The 23,900-nt window shown below is 40.0% G+C and overlaps 1 protein-coding gene across 3 annotated transcripts; it reads right to left on the reverse strand.

Annotated features, from left to right (window-relative positions):
• Positions 1–54: 54 nt before the first annotated feature.
• Positions 55–22,694, reverse strand: slc16a3 (solute carrier family 16 member 3). Of its 3 annotated transcripts, none has more exons than XM_023349552.1 (7): positions 22,599–22,694; positions 13,284–13,389; positions 12,811–13,072; positions 5,129–5,272; positions 3,749–4,347; positions 3,458–3,638; positions 55–2,286 (listed from the first exon to the last, which is right to left on the reverse strand). In XM_023349552.1, exons 3-7 carry the CDS (start codon positions 13,031–13,033, stop codon positions 1,919–1,921), a joined length of 1,515 nt encoding a protein of 504 aa, XP_023205320.1. In that variant the 5' UTR covers positions 13,034–13,072; positions 13,284–13,389; positions 22,599–22,694; the 3' UTR covers positions 55–1,918. The 3 variants fall into 3 exon arrangements, with proteins under 3 accessions (XP_023205320.1, XP_023205318.1, XP_023205319.1); XM_023349550.1 differs by lacking the exon at positions 22,599–22,694 and adding an exon at positions 19,816–20,072; XM_023349551.1 differs by lacking the exon at positions 22,599–22,694 and adding an exon at positions 19,545–19,800.
• Positions 22,695–23,900: the final 1,206 nt, after the last annotated feature.

A 23,900-nucleotide genomic window follows, 5' to 3' on the forward strand; every position in this document is an offset into this window, starting at 1 on the left:
TCTTTGATACTAAAAAAATGGTTACTAATGGAAAACATTTGAGTTTAACTATAAGAGAAAAATAGCAAAATATGTAAAGAGGTAAATACTTTTTCATGGCACTGAATAGAATTGTTATTTTAGTTTTTACTAAACGTGGAGCATTAGGTTGTTTTGACCTGCATCCAAAAAAGACAAATGACAATTCCTCCTGAAGTTCAGAACTGGTGATCTCTGTAACACGCTGTTTAAACTGTGGAGCAGAGCAAGACATTATATTCAGCTTAGGTCTTTCTTTTTAAATATTACGTTTGTTCTTCTATGATCTGACTCTAAACTTAGGTAGGATGATTTGCTAGCCTTTCATTCTATTCCCACTTTTATTGAAAATGAATTCCCTTCCACTTCATCAAAGACTAATTATTGAATTAGTAAGCACCACGTAAAGGACCACAAACAAATAGTCTAATTAGAAAGTCATCTGGTCCAGAGCAGCACTGAGGATGTACTTGATTTAAAATGTAAGGAGCCGGCAGGTTTAGAGGCTCACCAGAGGACAGCAGTGGCAGCCTGACTGGAATGATAATATGGCAGGAAACTGCCAGAATGTCTGGCAGTCAGACAGACAGACAGACAGACAGGATGCCATGTAGTCAGACTAAACAACATCACTAGGAATGTGATGGGGGTCTCATGCAGGGTTTGAAAGAGGTCAGGTATTCTAGGTTCTGACTAGCTGGAATGCTAGGCCCCCATTGTTAGCCTAGCCTTTCACACACACTCTGGTTGCAACAGTGTGTGTAGTTGGCCCCATATGTTAGGCAATGGCTTGATACAGTCACCCAGCCTGAAACATGATGAAAATGCACGATTGAGTCCAATACAATCTTTGTCTGGTGACCTTACTGTCTGATGACATCACTCATGGCCTCCAGTGCCTGGTCTGAATGAGCCACATCGTAATTGTGTCAAATTCCATTCAAATCAAACTGCTCCATATTGCTGCTTAAAGCTGCAGTATGTACCTGACAGAAATATGTTTTTGACATATTTGTTAAAAGTGTCAATATGTTGAGGCTGTTCAATATGAGACAGACAATCTGTGAAAAGATCAATCTCCTCCACTTCCTGAGCTACTTTTGTCATCTGAAAAAATGCACTCAATGCAATCAACCAATCAGAGCCAGAGGAGGGGCTTAGCGCTGTCAATCAACCGTATGAATGCACTGCTAAATGTGCTAATGGTGGAGAAACAATTTATCGTTCTAAGAAAATCATTTATCTGCCATCATTGGTGGCCATGCTAAATAGCCTTAGCATTCATGGCAGGCTCCGTTGTGGGGAACCAGCTGTGACTGACAGCACTGAGACCCTCCTCCTGACTCTGATTGGTCGTTTCTGACAAGGCAGGTTCATAGAGGGAAGGCAGAGGAGCTGGACATTTTTCGCACATTATCTGTCTCATCCCATACTGTCACCACATGACAGTTTTATAAAATATGTTTTTTTTTTTTTTTTTTTACATATTTGTTAAAAGTTACATATTGCAACTTTACTGTGTTTCTTTTTCGGGGAGTTTACATTCATATATACTAATCATTTGTTATGTCATAGAATGCAGAATTTTGACAAAATTATCCCTTAATTTAATCTGCTGGTGGCGACATCCATAAAAAATAACTTGAACATTTGTTATAAACTATATACACACGGCAGCACTGCGGCTCAGTTTTCCCATTCGGCAAACTTTAAAACACTGAGTGGAAAGACGAAGCCGACACAGCTGTCCATGCCAACAATCATTTGGATGGTAGCGGAGTCACAGCTGCTTCGGTGACAGACATAAACACATCGCTCACTCAAACATTGAATTATGGCCAAAGCTTAGGGTTGGATATGCTGCTAACTAGTACGTTTCACCTGCACCCTCCGTCTCTACCTAAAGACAGGTTTCAGGACAAGCAGCCATGTCACCATTAGCCTGCGGCTCCTTTAAGAACCTCTCCACCTCCTGTGAGTCCACTGCTACACTCTTTGGTCGGACATTGTCGTTATTCTTGATCTCATTGATCACCTTCTTCTGCACCTTCTTCTCTGTCATTTGCTGCCCCTCTGCCCTGCTGCTGCGGCGACTGGTCTTATCATCTGCCAGTGTGACCGTCTCACCCGGACAGACTGCCGGTTCACGGGGTTTATTTTTGATAAATAAGAAGTTGCAAGTAGCCAGAACCACTCCCGAGAGCACCACCTCACATCCTGCCAGCAGGAAGACGTACATGTAGCTCTTGGTAGCGTCCAGAAGTCGCCCTGTGACAAAAAAAAGAACATAAAAAACAATGACAAGAAGAAATGTGAAGGTGCGCTACCATCGAGATGGGGTTTGAGTTTATCATAAAAAATTTTTTTATTTTATTCATTTACAGTTCAAAATGATCATGTCACATGTTAATAAACATAAGTTTTGAATGAAAAGGAGTTTGAAAATCTTAGTCTACCCCTTCTCTTCAAAGTCACTTTACTACACCATGTCCCGCGGTTGCTCAAAGGTCACCCTACACCCTTTACCTGAACAATATTTTTCTTCCAACAGTTTGAGTTGCTCAACAATCTGTTTCCAAATCAGCAAGCTCTGAGGCGTTGGTCATCTCTGCTCTCCCTTTAGTTCCTCCTCTCCCTAAACTTTCACCGATTACCTCCAACTCAACATCAGTGATCTTCGATAGCAGCTACACATTTTACATCATCTCAAGTTCATCATCAAAATCACATATATAACCTCTTTAGCTTCTGATTTAGCATTCATTTATAATATCATGATAACCATAACTTATTAGTTACACTTATCATAACCAAAGTTACAGTTGTTCATTCTTACAAGTTTCTATTAATATAAGTATTTTGTTTTGGGTCTCATTCGATTACTCAACGTGTTTAGACTTCATTCTGTAAAACTTTCATGCATTGAAATAAGGAATAGTCTCAACTACAACACACTCTCTGCCTGACTATGATTTATTATGATTAAATACAGAAAGAAATGGAAATAAAGCAAAGATTGCATGAGACAACACATAAAATACAACCTCACTGATTTTATTGAAGTTTGATTCATTTTAAATGTCACTTCATGTATTGTTACTGTTAAGCTAACAATACATGTCAGCATGGAACTTATGGGATGACCTCGGGTTATCTTGACATATGTTATGATTATTATATTTTTCTGTTTTCTTCTTAATCATTTTATTTTGTCGTTGACATTTTATTTGTTCAAAAGAAATAAAGAATAAAGATTTCAAATCGTCCAATGTCCTGAAAGATTTGTCCAACTTTTAAAAATTTTTAACTCAAAAAACAAGGACGGCCTCTGCATGACTGCCCCATCGCCCCGGCAACTGGGCTTAGCAAGTAGTTTAGGGGAAACCCTGTTCTAAAAAAACTTGCTTGCTTAGGCAAATATTAGAAATAACTGACTGACCTGCACTTGGTGGTCCCACCAACACAGCAATAGCTTCCACCAGGAGGACAAGGCCAATTGCACTGGAGAATTTTTCAGTGCCAACTATTGCCATCAGCACCTCAAACTGCAGCGCGCCCACCATGCCGTAGGAGACCCCGAAGAAAATGCAGAAAACTACCAGAGATGCATAGTCGTTGGACTGGAAGAAATGTAAAAAAAAAAAAAAATCAGCTTACAGATCCTAAACTCTCTACATCAGTGAGCAGAAACTGTTCATTAGTAGTTCATGACCATCAAGTCTTCACCCACCTGTGAGCCAACCAGGTCAGCAGTCCCATTAAAGACCATTGCAAAGCTGAACAAATAGACACACCGAGGTCGCATCCATTTCAGTCCGGCAATCACACCGCAGGTTGGTCGAGCAAAAATATCGATGAAACCCAGGATGGTGAGCAGCAGGGCAGACTTGGTGTCCTCGTTCCCCAGCTCCTTGGCGTAACTCACAACAAACACAGGCGGCACAAACAAGCCCAGCACCATGATGGATGCTGCTACGGTGTAGATGACAAACCCCCTGTCTTTGAATACAGAGAAGTCCAGCAGCTTCTTTTTCTTCTTCTTTTCTTTCTTCTTGTCCTCCTGGTCGTGTTGCTGTTCCGCAGGCTTGGGATTCGGTAGGGGCTTCATGAGGGCCCCACACACACAGCAGTTCAACAGAAGCCCACCGAGAATGAGGAAGCCTCCCCTCCATCCGTAATGGTCCTGAAGAAACTGACCGAGAGGCGAGAGGCCGCAGAGGAACACGGGGCTCCCAGCAGCAGAAAGCCCATTGGCCAGAGGACGCTTCCGGTTGAAGTACCGATTGAGCATGATGAGAGATGGCTGGAAGTTCAGAGCTAATCCCAGACCTTCAGCAAAGACGAGGACAAGAAATGTTTACGTGAAAAGGCAGAAATTTAAAGCTGCATCATGCAACTTTTACAAAAGTCTGCTTTTTACATATTTGTCTGTCACATGACAGCTGCTGGCTACTATTGACATCTGAAGAAATGCACCGCTCCCGGTCAAAAACAACCAATCAGAGCCAGGTGAAGGTGCTTAGCGCTGTCAATCAACATCACGTATGCACTGCTAAATGTGCTAATGGTGCAGAATTCACCATTGCTTGCAGTGATTGTGAGTAGTGTGTACACAAGGGTGATTGACAGCACTTAGACCCTCCCCCTGGCTCTGATTGGTTGTTTCTGATGGAGCTCTGTATTTGTGCAGATGGCAGCAGGACCATAGGGAGAAGGCAGAGGAGCTCGATTTTTTTTCAGACTCATATTATACTGTCACCACACAGTGATAGTTACAAATATCTTTGTAAATGTTACACACTGCAGCTTTAAGATGCAACACTAGAATAATTTTATATTTTTATGAAAACAAGACTTTTTAGAATCCATCTCATTCCTTTGCTTATATGCGCTATTGGACTATATCTAGACATATAGTCAGTTGCATAAAGGAAAACAATGGATTCAAAAGTTTGTGCTTTAATGCAAATTTAGTCCGATTTAATTTAAAAGTCTTTATAAAATTACCTTCAATATCTGTCAATTAGTCATTTGAAAGATGCCAAGGACGGATTTTCAGCTTCACTGAAAAATGTGTATAAGAAAAAAGAAAACAAAAAAACAGTGAAACCTGTGATGACTCCAGTAGAGAGGTAGATGTGGACGATGCTGGTGGAGAAGGAAGCCAAGATCATTCCCAGGGAGGCGAAGAGGCCTCCCACCATCATCACAGGGCGGCAGCCGAAGCGGTTGACCATCACGCTGCACAGTGGACCTGCACAGAGCAGAGCACAGACACTGTCTGGACACTCAAATACTATCAGCTGCTCCATTTAGGTACAATTCAGTATTTTGTCCTAAATATTTCACTCAATAATTTAAGAATAACGTTGCATTAATCTGGCAAAATAATAAATAAAAATGTCATAGTAAAAAGTACTTTATAGCTATGTAGGCCTGTCGCGATAAACGGTAAATCAATTAATCGTACGATAAATTAAGATTATCGATGTCATTCTAATTATCGGCATTATCGTCTCTTCCGGCCTTTTTCTCTTTCAGCTAATGACACCGAATGAAAAAAGGCTCAACTCCAGTGCTCTCCACTGACCCTCCCTTCCTCAGTTTACTTAGTGTAATGCCCAGCGCACACGAGCTGTCAGCCGATTTTCAAAACCTGACAGATCACACATTAGCCGACAGACATCCTAGGTATAACGGTTCGATCGGGTTCGTTCCTGCCGTGTGGTGTCCAACAATGGGCACAAAATAATGGCTACAAGTCCAGTTAACTAATTTTAAAATCAGGCATTAATCAATACTTTACTACAATCTACCTGCAATGCATGTGGCTAGTGTCAGTCCTGACCGAATGAAAATCATTGATCATTGAGCAAAATTTGCTATCGTGACAGGCCTACCCAGCCCCATGATTTCCCCTCAGTTACCTCATTAGGTTGGATATTTATTGGCTTGGCTAAGTCTGTGTTTTGATTTCATAAAGTATAAATGGGGCTTAGCTAACATGGAAATTAATCATTAATAACGTAGTGATTCCTTTAAGGTACTGTATGTGTGAAACGTAAAACAGAAGGAGCTTATAAAGTCAAGCACTTCTGCGTGCTGAGAACAATTATCTCTTTAATTTGTCAAAATTTGGCTCTTAAACTGGTGAAATGCTGATTCTTTGATGGGACTTTCCAAAATGTAAGTACAGATGCTGCTGCTGCTCTGACTGTGGTGCAATTCATATCCTGGCCATTAGGGGTCGCGGCCGTTTTGTGAGCAATGTTTTGTTTTGGGTGTAGCAGTGTAAATCGGCAGTAGCCATGTTTGGAGGCATTTTATGTAGTTTCTACAAGTGTGTGTCCATAATACAATATATTTTGTGTTTTAGAAAGATAATTTGTGTACTTTGTAACTCTGAACATTTTTTGTTTTCTCACTTTGTAAAAGCTATGGTTAAACTAAGCTAAGTTTTCGGTTAAACTAGTGATTTTTATCATGTTGCTATCGTTTACTTTAATTAACATTACAAGTAACTGAAACACAAGACTGGAGTAATGGGAAGAATGTTACCCAATATGGCTTAGGCCTAGTAAAGCCTTTTGGGTCTAGAAGACAAGAATGTGACTAATATGTTATGTAGCCTGCTAATATGATGTATACTTTGGATTGTAATTTGTATTATGTTTGTTTACTTTGTTTTGTAGAACCACACACACACTCAAACCCTCCTAAATCTACCAAAATTTACCTAAATCTGCCAATTAAAGAACCAGACAATGTTCTGTCCTTGTCACTTTGGTAATTAAATTTCAATGACAATTTTATTTATTCTTAATAGGAAATGTTAAGCACAAAGTATTTTTCTTATAATTTTAATTTCATCGTGAGCAGAGTTATAGACATCTATAGACATTTTTGACTCAAACTCATGTATTTGTTTTATTGTAGAACATTTATGATTTTTTTTCTAGCAAGTTTTGGACTTTTCAAATTCAGAGATTTTGAAAAGTCATGTTTTGTTTTCTTGCATCCTGCATCCAGGCACTGTGACATTTTGATTCACCTTAGTTTCTTCTCTTATTTTGAAAAACTGAAGGCATGTGGAGACAGATTTGTTAGCACACCTGGTGAAGACGTGTAAAAAGTCATTTTATGTGTTGGAATCAATCAGTCGTTTATTGCAGCAGCAACGTCTCACTCTGCACTTCAAAACCTTCTTACCAAGTATTTTTGTTTAGGTTCTAGTACAAATTTCTTAGTTTTATCTTATTTCAAGTGCACCAACTTACAAGTAACAGAGGCGGGTCCTGACTCGGAGGCAGGTCCTGACTTGGAGCCCGGTACTGGCTCAAAGCCCGGTCCTGACTCTGAGACAGGTCCTGACTCTGAGACAGGTCCTGACTCGGAGCCCGGTACTGGCTCAAAGCCCGGTCCTGACTCGGAGCCCAGTCCTGACTCTGATACAGCTCCTAACTCTGAGACAGGTCCCGACTCTGAGGCAGGTCCCGACTCTGAGACAGGTCCCGACTCGGAGCCCGGTCCTGACTCGGAGGCAGGTCCTGACTCAAAGCCCGGTCCTGACTCGGAGCCCGGTCCCGACTCGGAGGCAGGCCCCGACTCTGAGACAGGTCCCGACTCTGAGGCAGGTCCTGACTCTGAGACAGGTCCTGACTCTGAGACAGGTCCTGACTCTGAGACAGGTCCTGACTCTGAGACAGGTCCTGACTCTGAGGCAGGTCCTGACTCTGAGACAGGTCCTGACTCTATCTTCTAACAGGTATAGGGCAAGTGTCAATGGGACCGCTACATCCAACCAGTTACTCAGCAAATCCACCACTTTAACCCAGAAGAGTTTGACCATTTTGTAGTCCAATATTCAGTGTAAAACTTTTCATCTGCTCCCCTGCAGGAATCCGCTGCTAATGAACTGTAGATGTTCGCTCGGTTCGGTTTGATCGCAGTCATGAGGTCATATTTATATATTTTTCTGTATATTTTACAAAGTGCTTCTCTGCCACCTAGTCATCCAGGCGAAGTCGTGAAAATGTATATTTTCTCATGGTGACTCACTAGTCTCAACACCACGCAGGCGCACAGCAGATCGGACAGCGACACCAATCGAGTCTATCAACGTCAGCTCAGGTCCTGGGAGTAGATCTAATTTTTAATACAGATTTTATAGTTAGAGGAACTTAAAACAAAAATTCTTTTACTACCTGGTCTTAATTTGAGATAATTTAATTTACTGCCTTTTACCCAGAAACCCTGTTACATGAGGCAAGAAGCTTCTGACTCACTGTAACAGTTTATAAACCATTGACCTACTTTAACACGCCTGATTAGCGCACCATTCTGTCCTAACATGCAACAAATTTAATGCTGGCGGAAACACGAGCTAAAATGAAACAAAACCAAAATAAAAAAAAGAAACAAAGGAGTAAAGCGATGTTGGGGAGGTCGGGGGATCTGTAAATGAAGTTTTTTATCCCCCTCGCCCCCTCTTATTATTTTCCTGTAAATACCTCCCCCCAACCCCCGTCCAACAGTCATTCCCCCCCCCCCCCCCCCCCCCAATCGTCCCCTGGTGGTCAAACCCAAAATTACAGATGTCTAGGCCTGTCGCGATGAACGATAAATCAATTAATCGTACAATAAATTAAAACGATCGACGTCATTCTAATTATCGGCATTATCGTCTCTTCCGACCTTTTTCTCTTTCAGCTAATGACACTGAATGAAAAAAGGCTCAACTCCAGTGCTCTCCACTGACCCTCCTTCCTCATTTCCTCAGTGTAAATCCCAGTGCACACTACACGGCTCATTTTCAAAACCTGACAGATCACACATTAGCCGACAGAAATCCTAGATATAACGGTTCGATCGGGTTCGTTCCTGCGGTGTGGTGTCCAACAATGGGAACAAAATAATGGCTACAAGTCCAGTGAACTAATTTTAAAACCAGGTATTAATCAATGCTTTACTACAGTCTACCTGCAATGCATGTGGCTAGTGTCAGCGTAAAGTCCTGACTGAATGAAAATCATTAGAACCTGTTTACGTCACGAAGAACAGCTGAAAAGTTACCGGGTTTATCAACTGCGGTAGCAATTTTGCTCCAACTCCTCCCCTTGTCATTTCTATATTCTTTGCATGTTGAATAAACATTAATGTTGTTTCCACGAATCATCTCCATGTCCGCTGGACTTCGTGTTGCTCCGCGTCAGCTGTTTGGGATTCCCCGATGTAATTTCCCCTCAGAAAACACAGAGGAGAATCCGCGCTTTCTGATTGGCTACCTGTCACATTCAACAGGCTGCGTTAAGATCCCAGTCGGGAAAACCCCTGATTTGGATCGGAGCGGCAACGATGATCTACCGTAACACACCACACAATCTTAGAAAGACCAACGTGCTAAGATTGTTGTAAGGGGAAAAATAGGATCAAAAAATCATGTAGTGTGAATTATTGCATCAGGTAGTCGATGTGCCCATCTTCTCTATTTAAATCTAATTATTACTGAAGGGCAACATAATATACAGACTTCATAATCTGCCCTCTTTTAGTTGAATGCAGTATTTATTTACACTTTGGCTTTATGTTGTTTAGTTTTTTTTTTTTTTACATTTTTTGTTAATGGAGACTGAGAATCCATTTTATTTTTGTTTTTGGTTCTTTTGTTTATTTTGTTTATCAGTTCCAGTGTTTAGTGTTCTTTTGAAAATAAAGTGTATCTATCTTTGGCAAGAAATCGCATGCGTTATTACATCATTTTCAGTGTAAAAAGGTCTTCAAACAATATTATCGTTTATCGCAATAATTTTTGAGACAATTAATCGTTCTGCAAAATTTGCTATCGTGACAGGCCTATAGTTATGTTAGTCTTTTATTAAATTTGGAGAAAAAAAACTTTGGACTTAAGTAAAATAAATAGAGATGTGATACATCTCTATCCATGTTGAACAATTCACCAAATTCTACCAGCTTTAGAGACAGAGAGGTAGGGTTTCTGAACTAAACATTTTATTTCAAACTTCAGTATTCCTATGAATGACAAGGAAATAAATGTAAGTTATCTAGATGTCTGTGACCATGACATACTTACTTTACACACAACTGAAATAGCTTTAAGTAGGTTAGTTTGCTGTCAATTTATTGGGCTTTCTTTCGCACCATCACATGTGTAGCATTAGCTTGAAATGTCTTCTTATGGTCAAGTAACATGTTTGGGTGAGTGGTACATTCAGAAGCTCGGCCCTATCCCCAGATTTATGGTCAATCGTTGCCAGGGTAACAACTCAAGCCGCGTGGCCATCTGCTACAAGAAAACCAATATATACTGTATATGGAGGCTTGTTGCATGGATAGTGGTTCCCAAAGATATGATAACCACTGTGTGGTGTGGAACACTGAGCTGAGTTTTTGAATAATCTCCAGAACTTACAGTTCATGCAAAATTCTTCAAATTACTCAAACACCAGTGGTCTTTACCATGACTGTTACAGGACAGACATTTTAGACAAAAACGGATAAACTTCAACAACTCACCAAATTTCACCAAGATTTACACATAGAATTTCATTCAATTTCTATAGAGCCAGTCACAAGAAATGTCACTCTAAAGCACTTTACCAGACATGCAGGTCTAACTGCTGTGAACAAAAACGGATAGTGATGATGTGTAGGGTCTGAAAGGTGTATTGTGTGCACAGGAGCTTCATATTCATGAGCAAAACATCAGTTATTACAGTTACTGGTGTTCCCCTCCTGTTTCAATGTCATACAGCAGCACACCTCTGCTTCTGGAAGGAACGCTGCATCTCCCCAAACTACATTCTGCTATCATCAATCTCCTGGTGCCTGCTCTCTGGTGTCAGCATGCAGATTTAATGACAAATGTTTAACTTTGATTAAATATTACAGTTTCGAGTTGAAGATGGACCAAAATGCAGACAGGAGTTCAGGATGAACACTGAGTGCATTCTTAATGAAAATAAGAAAACTTACAAAGCTCATAGCAGCTAACACAACAGCAACAACGGGGCACAACAAAGGAACCAACAGAGAACAATACGGACCAGAAAGCTTTAATATATTCAGAGATAAGAGAATAGGGGCTGGTGGGACTAATCAGAGGTAAGTAGATGCAGCTGGGGGAAGAGAGCAGGCAGAGAGAATTGGGAGATGCGAAACAGCTGGGAAGGGAAGGCTAAGGAAGATGGACAAGGATCAGACAAAGGGATACCATGGATAAAAGAACTGAAACTAACATAGTAGAATGGAATAATGATCTAAAGAACCTCAAATAATAATAAACCATTTTTGTCTCTGCAGGCCTGAATGTTATTAATAACCTGGTCTAGGTACATAAATGTTATCATTTCTCATTTTCTAACCATTCTGATGAGCTGATTTATCTGTCTAATTACAACATTATAAACTGTCATTTGAAAAATCAACAAGAGGTAAGCTGACTGGAGTAAGGCAAGTCCCACCTTCCACTGACTGGGTTTGCATATAACTAATTCTAACTCTTGAATTAGACAGTTGGAATAATGAAATTAACAAACTCTGCTTGAGAATTTGTTAGGGTGCTTCTGTCTGTCTACCAGTCAGACAGAAGCAGTACAAGTTATGCACTAAAAAATTGTTTAATAAACAGCAGATCAAAGCACTTTGCTATTTTTCTAGTTATGCACAGAGGGTATGGTGATTCTTGAGAAACTCAATATGCAGCTGAAAATGTAAGAACTAGTGGACATCCTGAAGTTCTTATATGCTGTGGAGGAGTAATTAAATGTAAGAACTTGAGGAATCCATAGGGCTGTCAAGTTCTTTACAACAACAACAAAAAAAAGCCTGACCTGGTTAAAATTTTGACCAATATAATTTTTGCTGTCACTGAGTTGGCAACAGTGACAGCAAAACCATTGTTAACTGCAAACGTGCAGACATGACCTGGTGGGCAGAGCTAACAGTCAAACCTCTAACAGCAGAGCAAAAGAGGACAGTGGTTGATTTTAGGAATTTGTTGAGGTAGATAAGATCAGTGGATAAGATCAGCTTCACATTTAAGCATCGGCCGATCACCAATGTCCCAAAATTAGGAAAATCAGGGTGATAAGTAGCACTTCTTGTCATAGGGTCTGGTCCCCACAAGGAGCAGTCAGTTCCCACATTGTAATATGTGTTAGGGAAGTAGTTCTTACACTGTAGCAAATACAAGGATACACACACACACATGCGTGTGCCATGCATTTGATGCATTATGGGGACTATTTTCCTGACACATATTTTTGGGTTAGGGGTTAGATTCAGGACTAAGATGTGAATTGAGTTTTGGTTAGGGTTAGACTGTAGAAATAAATGGAAGTTAATGGAAAGTCCCCACAAAGATAGTCTGACAAACATGTGTGAACACACATACCCATACACATACTAAATAGACTAATGCAAGAGGAGGCCAGAGAACCCACTAGTGAACAGGGAGAATATTTAAACTCCAAGCAGAAAGACCCCAGGTGGGTTTTGAACCCAGGATCTTCTTACTGCATGGCAACAGTTCTACTAGCTGTGCCTTTAAACACCTATATAGGAAATAAATGAGAGGTTGTAAATGAAAGGGATAAAGAGATCAGGGGAGAATAAAAGTAATTTTCTGTCAGTTTACCTCTGAACTGGGTCTCTTGTTTAACCCACAGTTAAGTCAAACTAGATGTTATTTTGTTAATGCAGTATCATGTAAACTAAATTAGTACACTGATATTGCTTTCCATTTGTGTATTGTGCAAACAAGCAGCAGCCTACCTGTGCCATAAAGCATTGCCAGCAGGATGGAAGAGATCCAGGCGGTGTCGCTGTATCCAACTCCAAACTCCCTGATCAGCTCTTTGAAAAACACACTGACTGCTTTAGGGAATGCATAGGAGAAGCCTGTGATGACAAAACATCCAGCCAACACTGCCCAGCCCCATCCTCCATCTGGGGCCTTCACACTCGGTGCTCCATCGTCCACGACAGCACCTCCCATGGTGCTTTATGGCTGTTTCTTAATGGAGGCAGTGAGACGCTGGAATAAACATAAAATATTAGGAAATTAAATTATTTTCTACATTTTAAATTCAGATCGGCAGCAGGTGGCACACTCTCATTGAATTTATTTCCTTAGTGTGGATCCACATAACTCCTAATATTGCTTTTTCATTCTGGCTTCAATAAACCAGTTATTAATTATACTGTATTGAGTAAATATAAAAAACAGCCCTGCAACAAGGACTCACAGTTTTTAATGAAGGGTTCTCCTCACAAATCTTCACAATCACACGTGATGCATATCCAGCAATCATGGAATGAAGAAATGTCGACTGGATCCGCTGCCAGAAAAATCTACAATGAAAATCAAACAGATCATGTAATTTTCTCAGCATTTAATAAAAATTTTAAAAATCTAGAATTGCAGACATTATTTTTCTCCCATTAAACACTAGTACATTGTCTGGTTAGTAAATATAGACATTGAAAATTATAAATGAAAAACTTGTCATTTTAAATCTTATATAGCACTTTATCAAGTCCAGAGAACCCCAAAGCACTTCACACTACATTCACCCACACAGCAGGAAACCACTGGATTGTAGCCACAGCTGCCCTGGAGCAACTGTGGCTACTCCAGGGCAGGCTACCATGAGGTGAGGCTGCCATATACCACGCCACTGGGGTGCGCTGGTACATGTCACCCACACCACCAGCAGGGTGGTGGTCACAGGGCAGGGTGGGTGACATGTCTTGCCCAAGAACACAACAACAGAGCAGGAATCAAACCAACAACACAGACTGAGGGACAAACTTGTACCACAAATCGCCACCATCGTGCCCAACAAGCTAGAGACCAGATTACTCTTTGCCAGCCACATGGAGATGACATCAGTGCCACAACAGTGTTTGACTGACTATATAAACTTCTGACTGGACAACACCATCCCCACCAGAACTATGAGATGTTTCCCTAATAACAAACCAGTGGTCTGAAGGAACTGCTGAACCTGATAAAAGAGCCTGCAGAGAGCACGGCAGGAAATTATAGACAACCATACAGAAGCAGCTCAAAGTTCACATTATAGAAAGCAAGAAGTACAGGAAGAAGCTTGAGACCAAACTACAAAGAAACAATGTCATAGATGTGTGCTCAGAGATGAAGAAGATCACAAGCTTCAAGCAAAAGAAGGATTAGAGAGGAGTCCCACATTGCAACTCAGAAGTGGCATCTCATCAGTGATTTCTATCAAATGGAGCCATGGTTTTGCTGTGTAACTGGTGGGTATTTTGTCATAATTAACTGGTATGGAGACTTTACTGCTTAAGGAGGGAAAGTTAATGAGAATGTTTGTGTCATAACCTCTTTCACACAGACCTGATGCTCTGTGCCTCTTAAGAGTAGAGTGGTACAGAGAATGGTAGTTAGCTTCAGCTTGGAGTGTCTGCTTGTAGCTGGTTGTTTACTCCTTCACTGACAAATGTGCTGTTTGTGTATATAATAGTTGCTCTTTAAATAGGTTCTGATTTGTGGACCCCAAGCAATCATTGATGTGTTACTTGACAGACCCACATTTGTAATGTTGAGAGCTGTAGCTGCTGTGGTTTCATCTGGAGTGTTTGAAACTGTGTTGATAAGGCCAAGAAACCTTTCCTTTGCAATGTCCTCATGTAGACAAATTGGATGCTTTCCTTTACAAATGTCACAAGTGTGGCCACAGCGACAATCCTTGGTGTTAGGTCCCACTTTAAAGTATCCATAAGATGCTTAACATGTGTGCTTGTTTTCCAATGGCTTATCTGAGAAGTTTGGTCATTTTGTCAACTGGTATTCTTTGTTTTTGCAAAACATGAGGGTGTCTTTGCTGTTGTGCTGTCTGTGCCTTTTTGTTTTGTACTGTGGTTTGGGTTATGAAGACTTGAATGGATCTGTTTGATTTAAAGTCCATTGTGGTTTTTTGTCTCATAGAATGGGGCACGGGACTGAACAGCATATAAAGTAATTGCAATCTCTGCCTCAACAGCCGGAGAAAAAAAAATCCATGGCGCCCATAAGTGTTACCGTGACCTGGCAATTCCAACAGTATATCAGCCAGTCTGGAACTTTCTGTAACATTATGGTTCGTCCTCACAGTCACTTTCTAGGCCTTTTATAAATGACAGAGCTTGATGGAATGTGTTTAGGAAATCTGAAAATGTCCTTAAACCCTCTGCATCCTTTGAGCTTATTTTTGTCCATTTATTATCCTTTGTCTCTGAAAGGTATTTGGACAATAAAAACTTGACCACTGGTCAAGTCTTTGCCACACATCCCTACATGTCTTGTCATCACAACAATAAAATGTTCCCTCAACAAATTATTTGCCAGGGCCTGTGGCATACATTTTCAGCAGGTGATGCTTATCACCAAATGATACGCCTTTGCAGTTCACAAGTGAGGTGAAAGAGGCCCGCCATTCCATGAGACTTGAGAGTTTGATTAATTTTCATTAGGATTGGTGGTATCAGACATTCCTCGGTGGTATCAATGTAAAAAGTAAGCCACTAGCAGGGGTGTCAAACTCCAGTCCTCAGGGGCCGCTGTCCTGCAACTTTTAGATGTGCCTCTGCTGCACCACCTGAATAGAATAATTAGGTCATTAGCAAGACACTGAGAACTGATCTACACAAGAAGGAGGTAATTAAGCCATTTCATTCCAGTGTTTTTTACCTGTGGCACATCTAAAAACTGCAGGACAGCGGCCCTTGAGGACTGGAGTTTTGACACCTGTGCACTAGAGGGTGCTTGTTCATAAACAGCAAGGTGGTCAACAGCATGTTATTCTGTTGCAACTGCTGATTGTCCATATTTATGTTAATTTTTCCACCACGTATCTTGAATTTTGTACGAGCTTCTAGCATTTCCTTTTCTGCCCCTAAATGCTGACGTTCTGATTTTTGTACACCTAATTCCCTTCTGTGTTTCTCCTCCACTTCTCTTATTTTTTCCTTGTGTTTGTTCTCCTTCTGGATAATCTCAAAAACTGATTCCTTTGCAGCTAACTCTACAGTCGCATCCGTCCTTTTGGCTACAACACTTGAAATGTCAGACTGACACTTGACAGAGGCAGTACCATACAGAGCAAGCAAAGTAGTGTGAAAATAGCTGATGAAGACGCTGCTTTTCTCTATCGGCATCAAAATCTCCTGTTGCTGTTATACGTTCACATAGTAATTTCATAAAGTTTTTTGCATCTTAGGTCAGGAGGAGATGGAGTACTATATGCTCCCTTGTTTCACTGCACAATTTCATTGTGTTGTTAGTCCATTTTCAATATTGTCTTCCACTGCACAGAACTTCTGCTCTGACAAGTGAGACTTGAAGCTTTCTCTTGATGCTCTGAGTCTGATTAGTCATTTCCATTGTTCATAGACAATTAGCCCTTTTCTCCCTTTTAATTAATTCTTCTTTATGGTAGGCTATATCATTTTCTCTGCTACACAGAAAGGCGCTCTGAGCACCTGGGCAACGATAATTCAGCTGGAGAACACATTTTAAGTTCAGACAAAAGATTCTCTTTGCACTTAATGTTGTTCTTTAATTCTTGCACCTCTTTGATGCATTAAAGTTCTAATTTAATTGGTTTCTGTTTACAGGTCATGGCTAAATCCAACCATTTTTGTAACTCATTGTGATCTTAACCGTTAGCTTCTAATCCATCAGCCGTTAGCGCGTTAGCCGCAGACGCCTTAAGAGCTAACATATGTAATATGTGTGGAATTGATTATTTTATATTCTTATTAAAGTGCTATTTTAAGTTTATCACAAAAAACACATTAACAGAACAAAATACACATGTATAGTAATACTTTTTACAATCAACAAACCTTCTGACTCTTCGGAGTCGCTGCCAATATGAAACAACGTGGAAAAAAATAACTGCTGGGATAAACAAGCTAACTGCGATGCAACAGCGTTAGACAGGAAGTGTAATCTCAAAAAATAAAATCATACAGCTCAAGCCGGAAGTTCTCCAAGTAGGCTTAATAGAACTTTAAATGAAAGTATCTAATAATAACTTTGAATAGGACTCAACTATAAAAATATTGAAAAAATTTTATTGGCCATGCTATCTAAAGTTTTAGCAGTGACGTTTTACACCAAGTATCATCTTAGCAAGTTTTCTAAGTACCAGCAGCTTGATACAATTTTAAAAATGGTTTTGTATCACAATTCGGAAGTTTTGTTATAAAAAAAAGTTAAACAGCATTTTATCCGTTTACCACTGCTTAACTACCTCACAAATGCAATTTTATTATGCATTTCATTTGTATTCAGAAGCTGACATTTCTGTTTGTAATTAGAAAAGTTAAGATGTAAATGTTGACCTTTGTTGTGAGGTTTTACCAAGGCAGACCTACAAGTCAGTGGCTACTTTTTAGAAAAGTTACTTGCAACAAAAACAACTTTTTTTGCATGTTTGTATTTTTCTCATGTTTCTCATTAAAACTTTCACACAAAAGAGTACTACAGCATATAAACTGCTCCAGTGTTTGAAAGAACAAAAGAGAAAAAATTATTATTATTATTATTATTATTATTATTATTAGCAGTTAAGGCTACTACATACTTCACAAGGACAGATAAATCATTCTCTCTCAGGGCTGCAAGACAATTATGACATCTTAATTGTACGCCCAGACGGACAGACGGACGGGCAGATGGATGTTGTTGTTTTTCCCTTTACATTAAGGGTGTAATGCTGCTGTAAACCAGGGAGCCCTGGGTTACCATGCCCCTCCTGTTGCTATCCCAACCTTTACATGGAGTCAGTAATTTAAACAACAAAGGAATGAATGAAATGTAGAGTTCCCATCCTTACACTTATGTATGCCTGTATACATCAGCATACAGCATTCACTGTCTATCCGGTGAAACAATGAAAGAATGGGTTTCTAACCATCTAGGTTTGACACTTGACCTTAAAGCCACTAATTGTGTTTTACTGCTGTTTTCCAGTCTTTAAAAGCTGAAAGCCTTACTAGCAGCAAATATTACACAACAGCAAAGATCACTAGAACAATTTTCCACTTACTCTTGAATAATTAACATAAGACTTATACGTATGGGGGAAAAGACTCAAAGAAAGCATTTCATTTGAAGACTCATCTCTAGGACGTCCTCTCTCTTGACCTCCACAAACAAGCAGCACCAGAAGATCAACAAGTAAAATTTACAGCTCTGCCTTGTCCAATTATGTTTTGTAATGGGAAGGCTCAGTTGTGCTAACTTCATCCTTCACATCCTCCCTACCCCACCTGTTATTTATATGCTCCCTAAGGCTCTGCAGTGCTGCTACACAGCCACCTAAACCCAGCCTTGCAAAATCCTAACGCTACTTTGTATTGAATAGTTGTTCTTTAATTCCCAAAGGATTCTTTTTATTCGTCAAGCCTCTACAAATAAAGGCTGTAAAGTCACTGTTTTGACTGTGATCTTGCAGCCGGAGGCCACATCACCTGATTTACAACCTGAGGAAACAGATGGAATGAGCTGCACAGTAGAAATGCCTGATTGGTGAAGCCAAACATCCAACAGCCAGTGTCTCCAGGTAACACGTTTCTGATGGGAATCTGACGAAACAAGCTAGAAAGAGTCTGACCCATGTCTCAAAAACACAGATTCTTTCAAAAGGTTGTTATTTATTAATATTTTTAAATGTAGCTGTTGCACAAATGTATTTCCAAGAAAAAAGTATATATATATATTTTTTGTTGTTGTTGTTGTTTTTTGGGGTTTTTTCTTTTTTACAGAATTTTAGAACCACACCCTGCACCGGGACTGATGTAGCACACCAGTCTTGCTAAAACTCTCTCTTCACATTGGAGGCCCATGGTTTCCTTATTTCTCACCATGTCCAGACGTCAGTTTGTGACCTTCAGTTCACTTTGCTAATGCAGCGGAATAATGAGCCACACAATACCAGAAGAGCCAACAGCCACAACAAGACACATGATGGCAGCTGTTGATTCCACTGGCCATTTATGGTTTCACTAATAAATAAAATTAACATTTGAAAATGGCATTTTGTAATCACAGATCAGATTTACTCAATATTAACATTTGTTGGATGGATGGATGGATGGATGGATGGATGGATGGATGGATGGATGGATGGGTGGGTGGGTGGATGGATGGATGGATGGATGGATGGATGGATGGATGGATAAGAACTTAGTTATAAATCGATGATGCTAAAAGTAAAACGAAATTGAATTCGATTTAACTCCTTCATCCTTTCGAGCCAGATAAACCTTTGAAAATAAAACCGTTTTGCAATTTAACTCATATCGATTCATCCCGGTACATCGGCATATTACTCTGCTCTACTAATATTTTCCCTCTCTGCATATTTACATCCCTAACTTTAACAGAATTGATAACGGTGAGGTCAGAATCTTGAAATTTTCAAAATAAAAGCTTCACAGATTAAACCAACACCTCCTGACTTGAGAACGTTCTGATCTACCTTGTCTCCTCTAGTCGCCGCAGCAGCCCTCACACCTTCATCCTGGAAGCTGCTGCAGTCATTTCCTCCAGAATTAGATCGCCGCTAAAACACCGAGTAAAAAGTCACGCATCCCAGCGACATGATGAATTTCACGCAGTCGTCCCGGAATTACAAATGCCATTTGATAATTAATAATCGCGTCTCGTCCATCTGCGACAGTCGTTGGACCGCTGATGTGAAACAGGAAGATGTGTGTCTGCACCCAGCGGCAAACTGTTGAGCGTCTTACCGGATGATGCAGCCGGGAACCGTCCCTCATCCAGCCTCAGCACCTGCGCGGCGTTCCAACCTGCACGTCTGCCCGCAGAGCGTCAGAGCCGGGCAGACCGAGCTGCTGCTGGGTCCTAACGCCTCCCTGCTCCACCCCTCCACCATTTAGTCTGACCTCACCGAGAGGAAACACATCAGCTCATACGTGCTATTTATAGGCTTTGTTTTCTGTGGCCTGCGCATCACCGTCACCCTGCTGATGGCACCGACTTTCCGGACGGATTCTAGCTGCAGACGGCGCCCACACAGCCAGAGCTGATAGAGACATCTGAGCCACCAGAGGCTGTGTTGACAAAATGTCCCTGAAGACAAAGCACCACCTGCCAGCTGCAAATTATTTATACCCCTGATAGATTTAGAGTAACAGCAGCACTTTGATTCAAAATAACAAGTAGCTGTCCCAAAAAAGAGAGAGAGAGAGAGAGACTCAAGTAAGAGCACAAAAGTATTTGGTACTGAGAAATTAAATATAACATGTGACTGATTCTTTTATATAAATAACATCTTCAGACAGACAACACAAACTCATCAAGTTTTATCTTTAGTCGCATTAATTAATTACTGCAGCAGCGTCTTCACAGGTCTGTCTGTGAAAACCTGCAGCTGATCCAGAACACTGCTGCTGGAGTTCTGAGTAAAACCAGGAAGATAGAGAACATCACCCAGTTCTACAGTCCTTCACTGAGAGAACAGACTTTAAGATACTGTTAGTTTATAGATCACTGAACAGTTTAGCACCACAACACATTAAAGATCTAGTGGTGTGGTATCAACCTTCCAGACCTCTCAGGTCTTCTGGTTCTGGTTCTGCTTTGCATCCAGAAGCATTCAGCTTTTATGCACCACAAATTTGGAACAAACTTCCAGAAAACTGTAAAACAGCTGAAACACTGAGTTCCTTTAAATGAAGGATAAAAACCCACCTAGTTAGAACTACTTTAGATTCATAATAACTGGAAGTTTGCTTAATACATTTTGAAGTATATTTGATTGATGATTTTGATGATATGATGATATTTGATCAAATATAATCAAAATCAAATCAAATTTTATTTGTATAGCACATTTCAGCCACAAGGCATTTCAAAGTGCTTTACATCATATCAAACACAGAAACACAAAGCAACATAGAATCAACAATCAAAACACGACATTAATTCAGGTTCCATCATAAAATTTGTAATTGATTACGTTTCAAATACAATCCTAAACAAGTGGGTTTTTAGTGGAGTTTGCATCCATAGAAGGTCTACCTGTTACACTCCTACTGTGTTATATGGAACAAAATACCTGTTGCTATTTTTATTCCCACTCACTCTCACAATCACACAGTTTAAAACAATGTAAACAGCATTTTAATGGGCTTCTGGCACAAGGCTCCATACACCTCTTTCATGGAATTAATCAATAATGTTTATTGCTTGTTTCATACTAGGATACTGTATTGTGTTTTTTTTAAATGTAAATAACTTTAAATTGCCTGATTGCTGAAATGTGCTTCACAAATAAACTTGATTTGATTTGTTAATTTTTTAAAGATTAAATAAATAAATAATATTATCACAAAATAAAAGATTCAGGCAGAATGAATACTTTCTAAAACAGTGACTGGAGTAGCCAGAGACTTAACTCAATAAGAGCAGCAATACTTCATAATAATATTGCTCAGGTACAAGTGAAAAGTCACAGAAGTTGCTTTCAAAAATGTTACTCAAGTGTAACTAAGTAAATGTAACTAGTTACTACCCACCTCTGGATTTAGATGGGAATGAATTCCTTCAACCAAATTGTTTGGTTGTGATATGAAAAAGGCAGGCGTCACCCAAAAGGTGAGAAAACAATGTCAACAACTCCTTAGAAATCCATCCCACTGTGGCATTTGTGTGTATTTAATATTGGCATATCGAAAATGATTTATGCCTGTCTCTATAATCAGTAGGAAAAATGCTGGTCAGCTATTTGTTTCTTCTTGCATTTTGGCTCTTTATCTTTGGTGATGAGTGTGATTTTACTTTGTCACAATGGAAACCTTTGGATGGATAAATCTAACATTTAAACCTCTAAAAGCTTGAAGAAGCTAAACCTTTCCCTTGCAATGTGCTGAAAAAGATCCTGAAAGTGTGGACTTGTTTAGTATTATTTATATGGCTGAAGCTGCAGCATTCAGAAACCTGGTTTTGGCCTAAAATATGAAATTTAGTAATCCTTTTCTTTCTTTTATATTGCTCCTTTCCTCTGTGGGTCATGTTGAAATGTTCAGCTGGAACCACGGCCCCCATAGCTTGTTTCTCTGCAGCCATTTTAACTCTGACTCCACCTTTTGTTTTCATATTGGATTTCATTTTGGCTCAGTGTTACTCACGCTGTAGCTCTGGTTTTCAGCCCAGTTTTCTGCTCCTGTCTTGTTTTAGCATTCTGCAATGAGCTTGACCTGGTCAGCCTGGTTTGTTCATGTCAGAGGATCAGCCCTGGTTTATTATTTTTTTTACTTGGTCAGAAATACAAGAAGTGCAATGAAAGGTTAAAATAACAATTTAAAAAAATCCTGTTGACACAACATGAGTTGATTTTATTTGTAAAAATATTGCTTGGCTGACACTAATAATTTAACAGCCTTTGATTTTAGATGGTTCCTTTCAGATTACATCAGGTGGTTTTATATCTGCGTTGTTCCAATATTTGCAACCTCTAACTGAATTTGCACAAACCAGACATTTCCTTCAATTTCTTAAGACTACTCACACAAGGGTATCTTTAATCCGAACCTCTGCAGCTGTTGTTGTTGCATGTTGTTTTCCTGTTGCTGCTCCCTGTGACTGGCGTCTTAACATGAAGGAAATAAACCCAGCTTTGAGCTGGAGCTTCAGGGTGGTTCAGCGGTTTGCTGCTGTTCAGTCTGTCTCCCACATCCCTCCACAGGAAACATGAGCAGACTCAGCGTCAAACTACTTTCAAGTAGTTTGATGCTTGAAGACGTGTGCTGTAAGTCTAAAATAAAAACATATGTATTTATTGGTGTGGTGATGCGACTCGTGTACAAAAATCTTAGTCCTCGACACGGCCGTCACAAGTTTGAGTCCTGGCCTTTTGACCTTTGCTGTGTGTATTTACTCTTTCACACAATCCACTTTCAAATAAAGGTCAGCAGAGACAACAATCAAACAGGAATGATCATTTTCATTGTTGCTGTTTGACCTATTGCAGTTAATCTGCTCTTAAACATCTTCCAGGAAGGTCACTATGACCTGTTGTGTAACAGTCCTGTCACTGCACCAGTAAAGATTGTTAAACAGCGCCACCCAGTGGTTAAGTTACTTTAACACTACTCTAAATGACATATCGGCACAGTTTTTGCCAAGTGATTTTAATTTTTTTTGTTGCCAAAATCACTTTTATTTTGTTTGTATCCAACACCATCTTTTACACACACACACACACGGTCAAACATAATTAAATAGCTTAGATAGTAAACTGTTGGGATGTGTCAACAGACTCTGAATTCAGTGTTGCTCCTCTACAGCTTCAGTCATCCTCTCAGACCTGCTGGATGTTAACTTCTTCTGTTGTCTCCAGCTGTTTTTTAGGAGAATCTTTGAGCTACTTCATCGCTTCTCTACTGTGACCTGGCTCTCCATGCAGTTGGGATACCCACAGATTACCACCAATTAGCTAGATTAAAGATGACATTTGATACTTGTATTTCTTTTCTACCTCTGTACATACTGTATATACAGTATATATATATTCTTATTCAGCACCTTGTGCTTATGTTAAATGCATTTGAGTATCTGTACTGAAATGCAAAGGATAATAAAAATTGATCACAAAAAAAGATGACATTTGTTCATTGACAGAACAGAAAGCAACAGCACACGTGGACTGCATGAGCTTTGTGTGCTGGTACATAACAGCTGTCACCTTACAGGAAACATCTTTGCACCAGTCTCCTACTGTCCATGTGTTTACTTCCTGCACAATGTCATTGGGTCTAATATCTTTGGTTGTGTTTTTTGACCAGGTCACTCTCGGAAAGAGGTTTTTGAA

Source organism: Xiphophorus maculatus, chromosome 16, assembly GCF_002775205.1.
Source record: "Xiphophorus maculatus strain JP 163 A chromosome 16, X_maculatus-5.0-male, whole genome shotgun sequence".
NCBI classification, from domain to species: domain Eukaryota; kingdom Metazoa; phylum Chordata; class Actinopteri; order Cyprinodontiformes; family Poeciliidae; genus Xiphophorus; species Xiphophorus maculatus.

Bases quoted from the DNA above. Each gene is read 5' to 3' on its own strand.
- slc16a3 (XM_023349552.1), bottom strand. From the start codon at position 13,033: ATGGGAGGTGCTGTCGTGGACGATGGAGCACCGAGTGTGAAGGCCCCA. The intron at 5,273-12,810 runs GTAGGCTGCTGC...TGCTCTGTGCAG, and splicing joins GGCAATGCTTTATGGCACAG to GTCCACTGTGCAGCGTGATG. The intron at 2,287-3,457 runs GTCAGTCAGTTA...TTTTTGTCACAG, and splicing joins GGTGGGACCACCAAGTGCAG to GGCGACTTCTGGACGCTACC.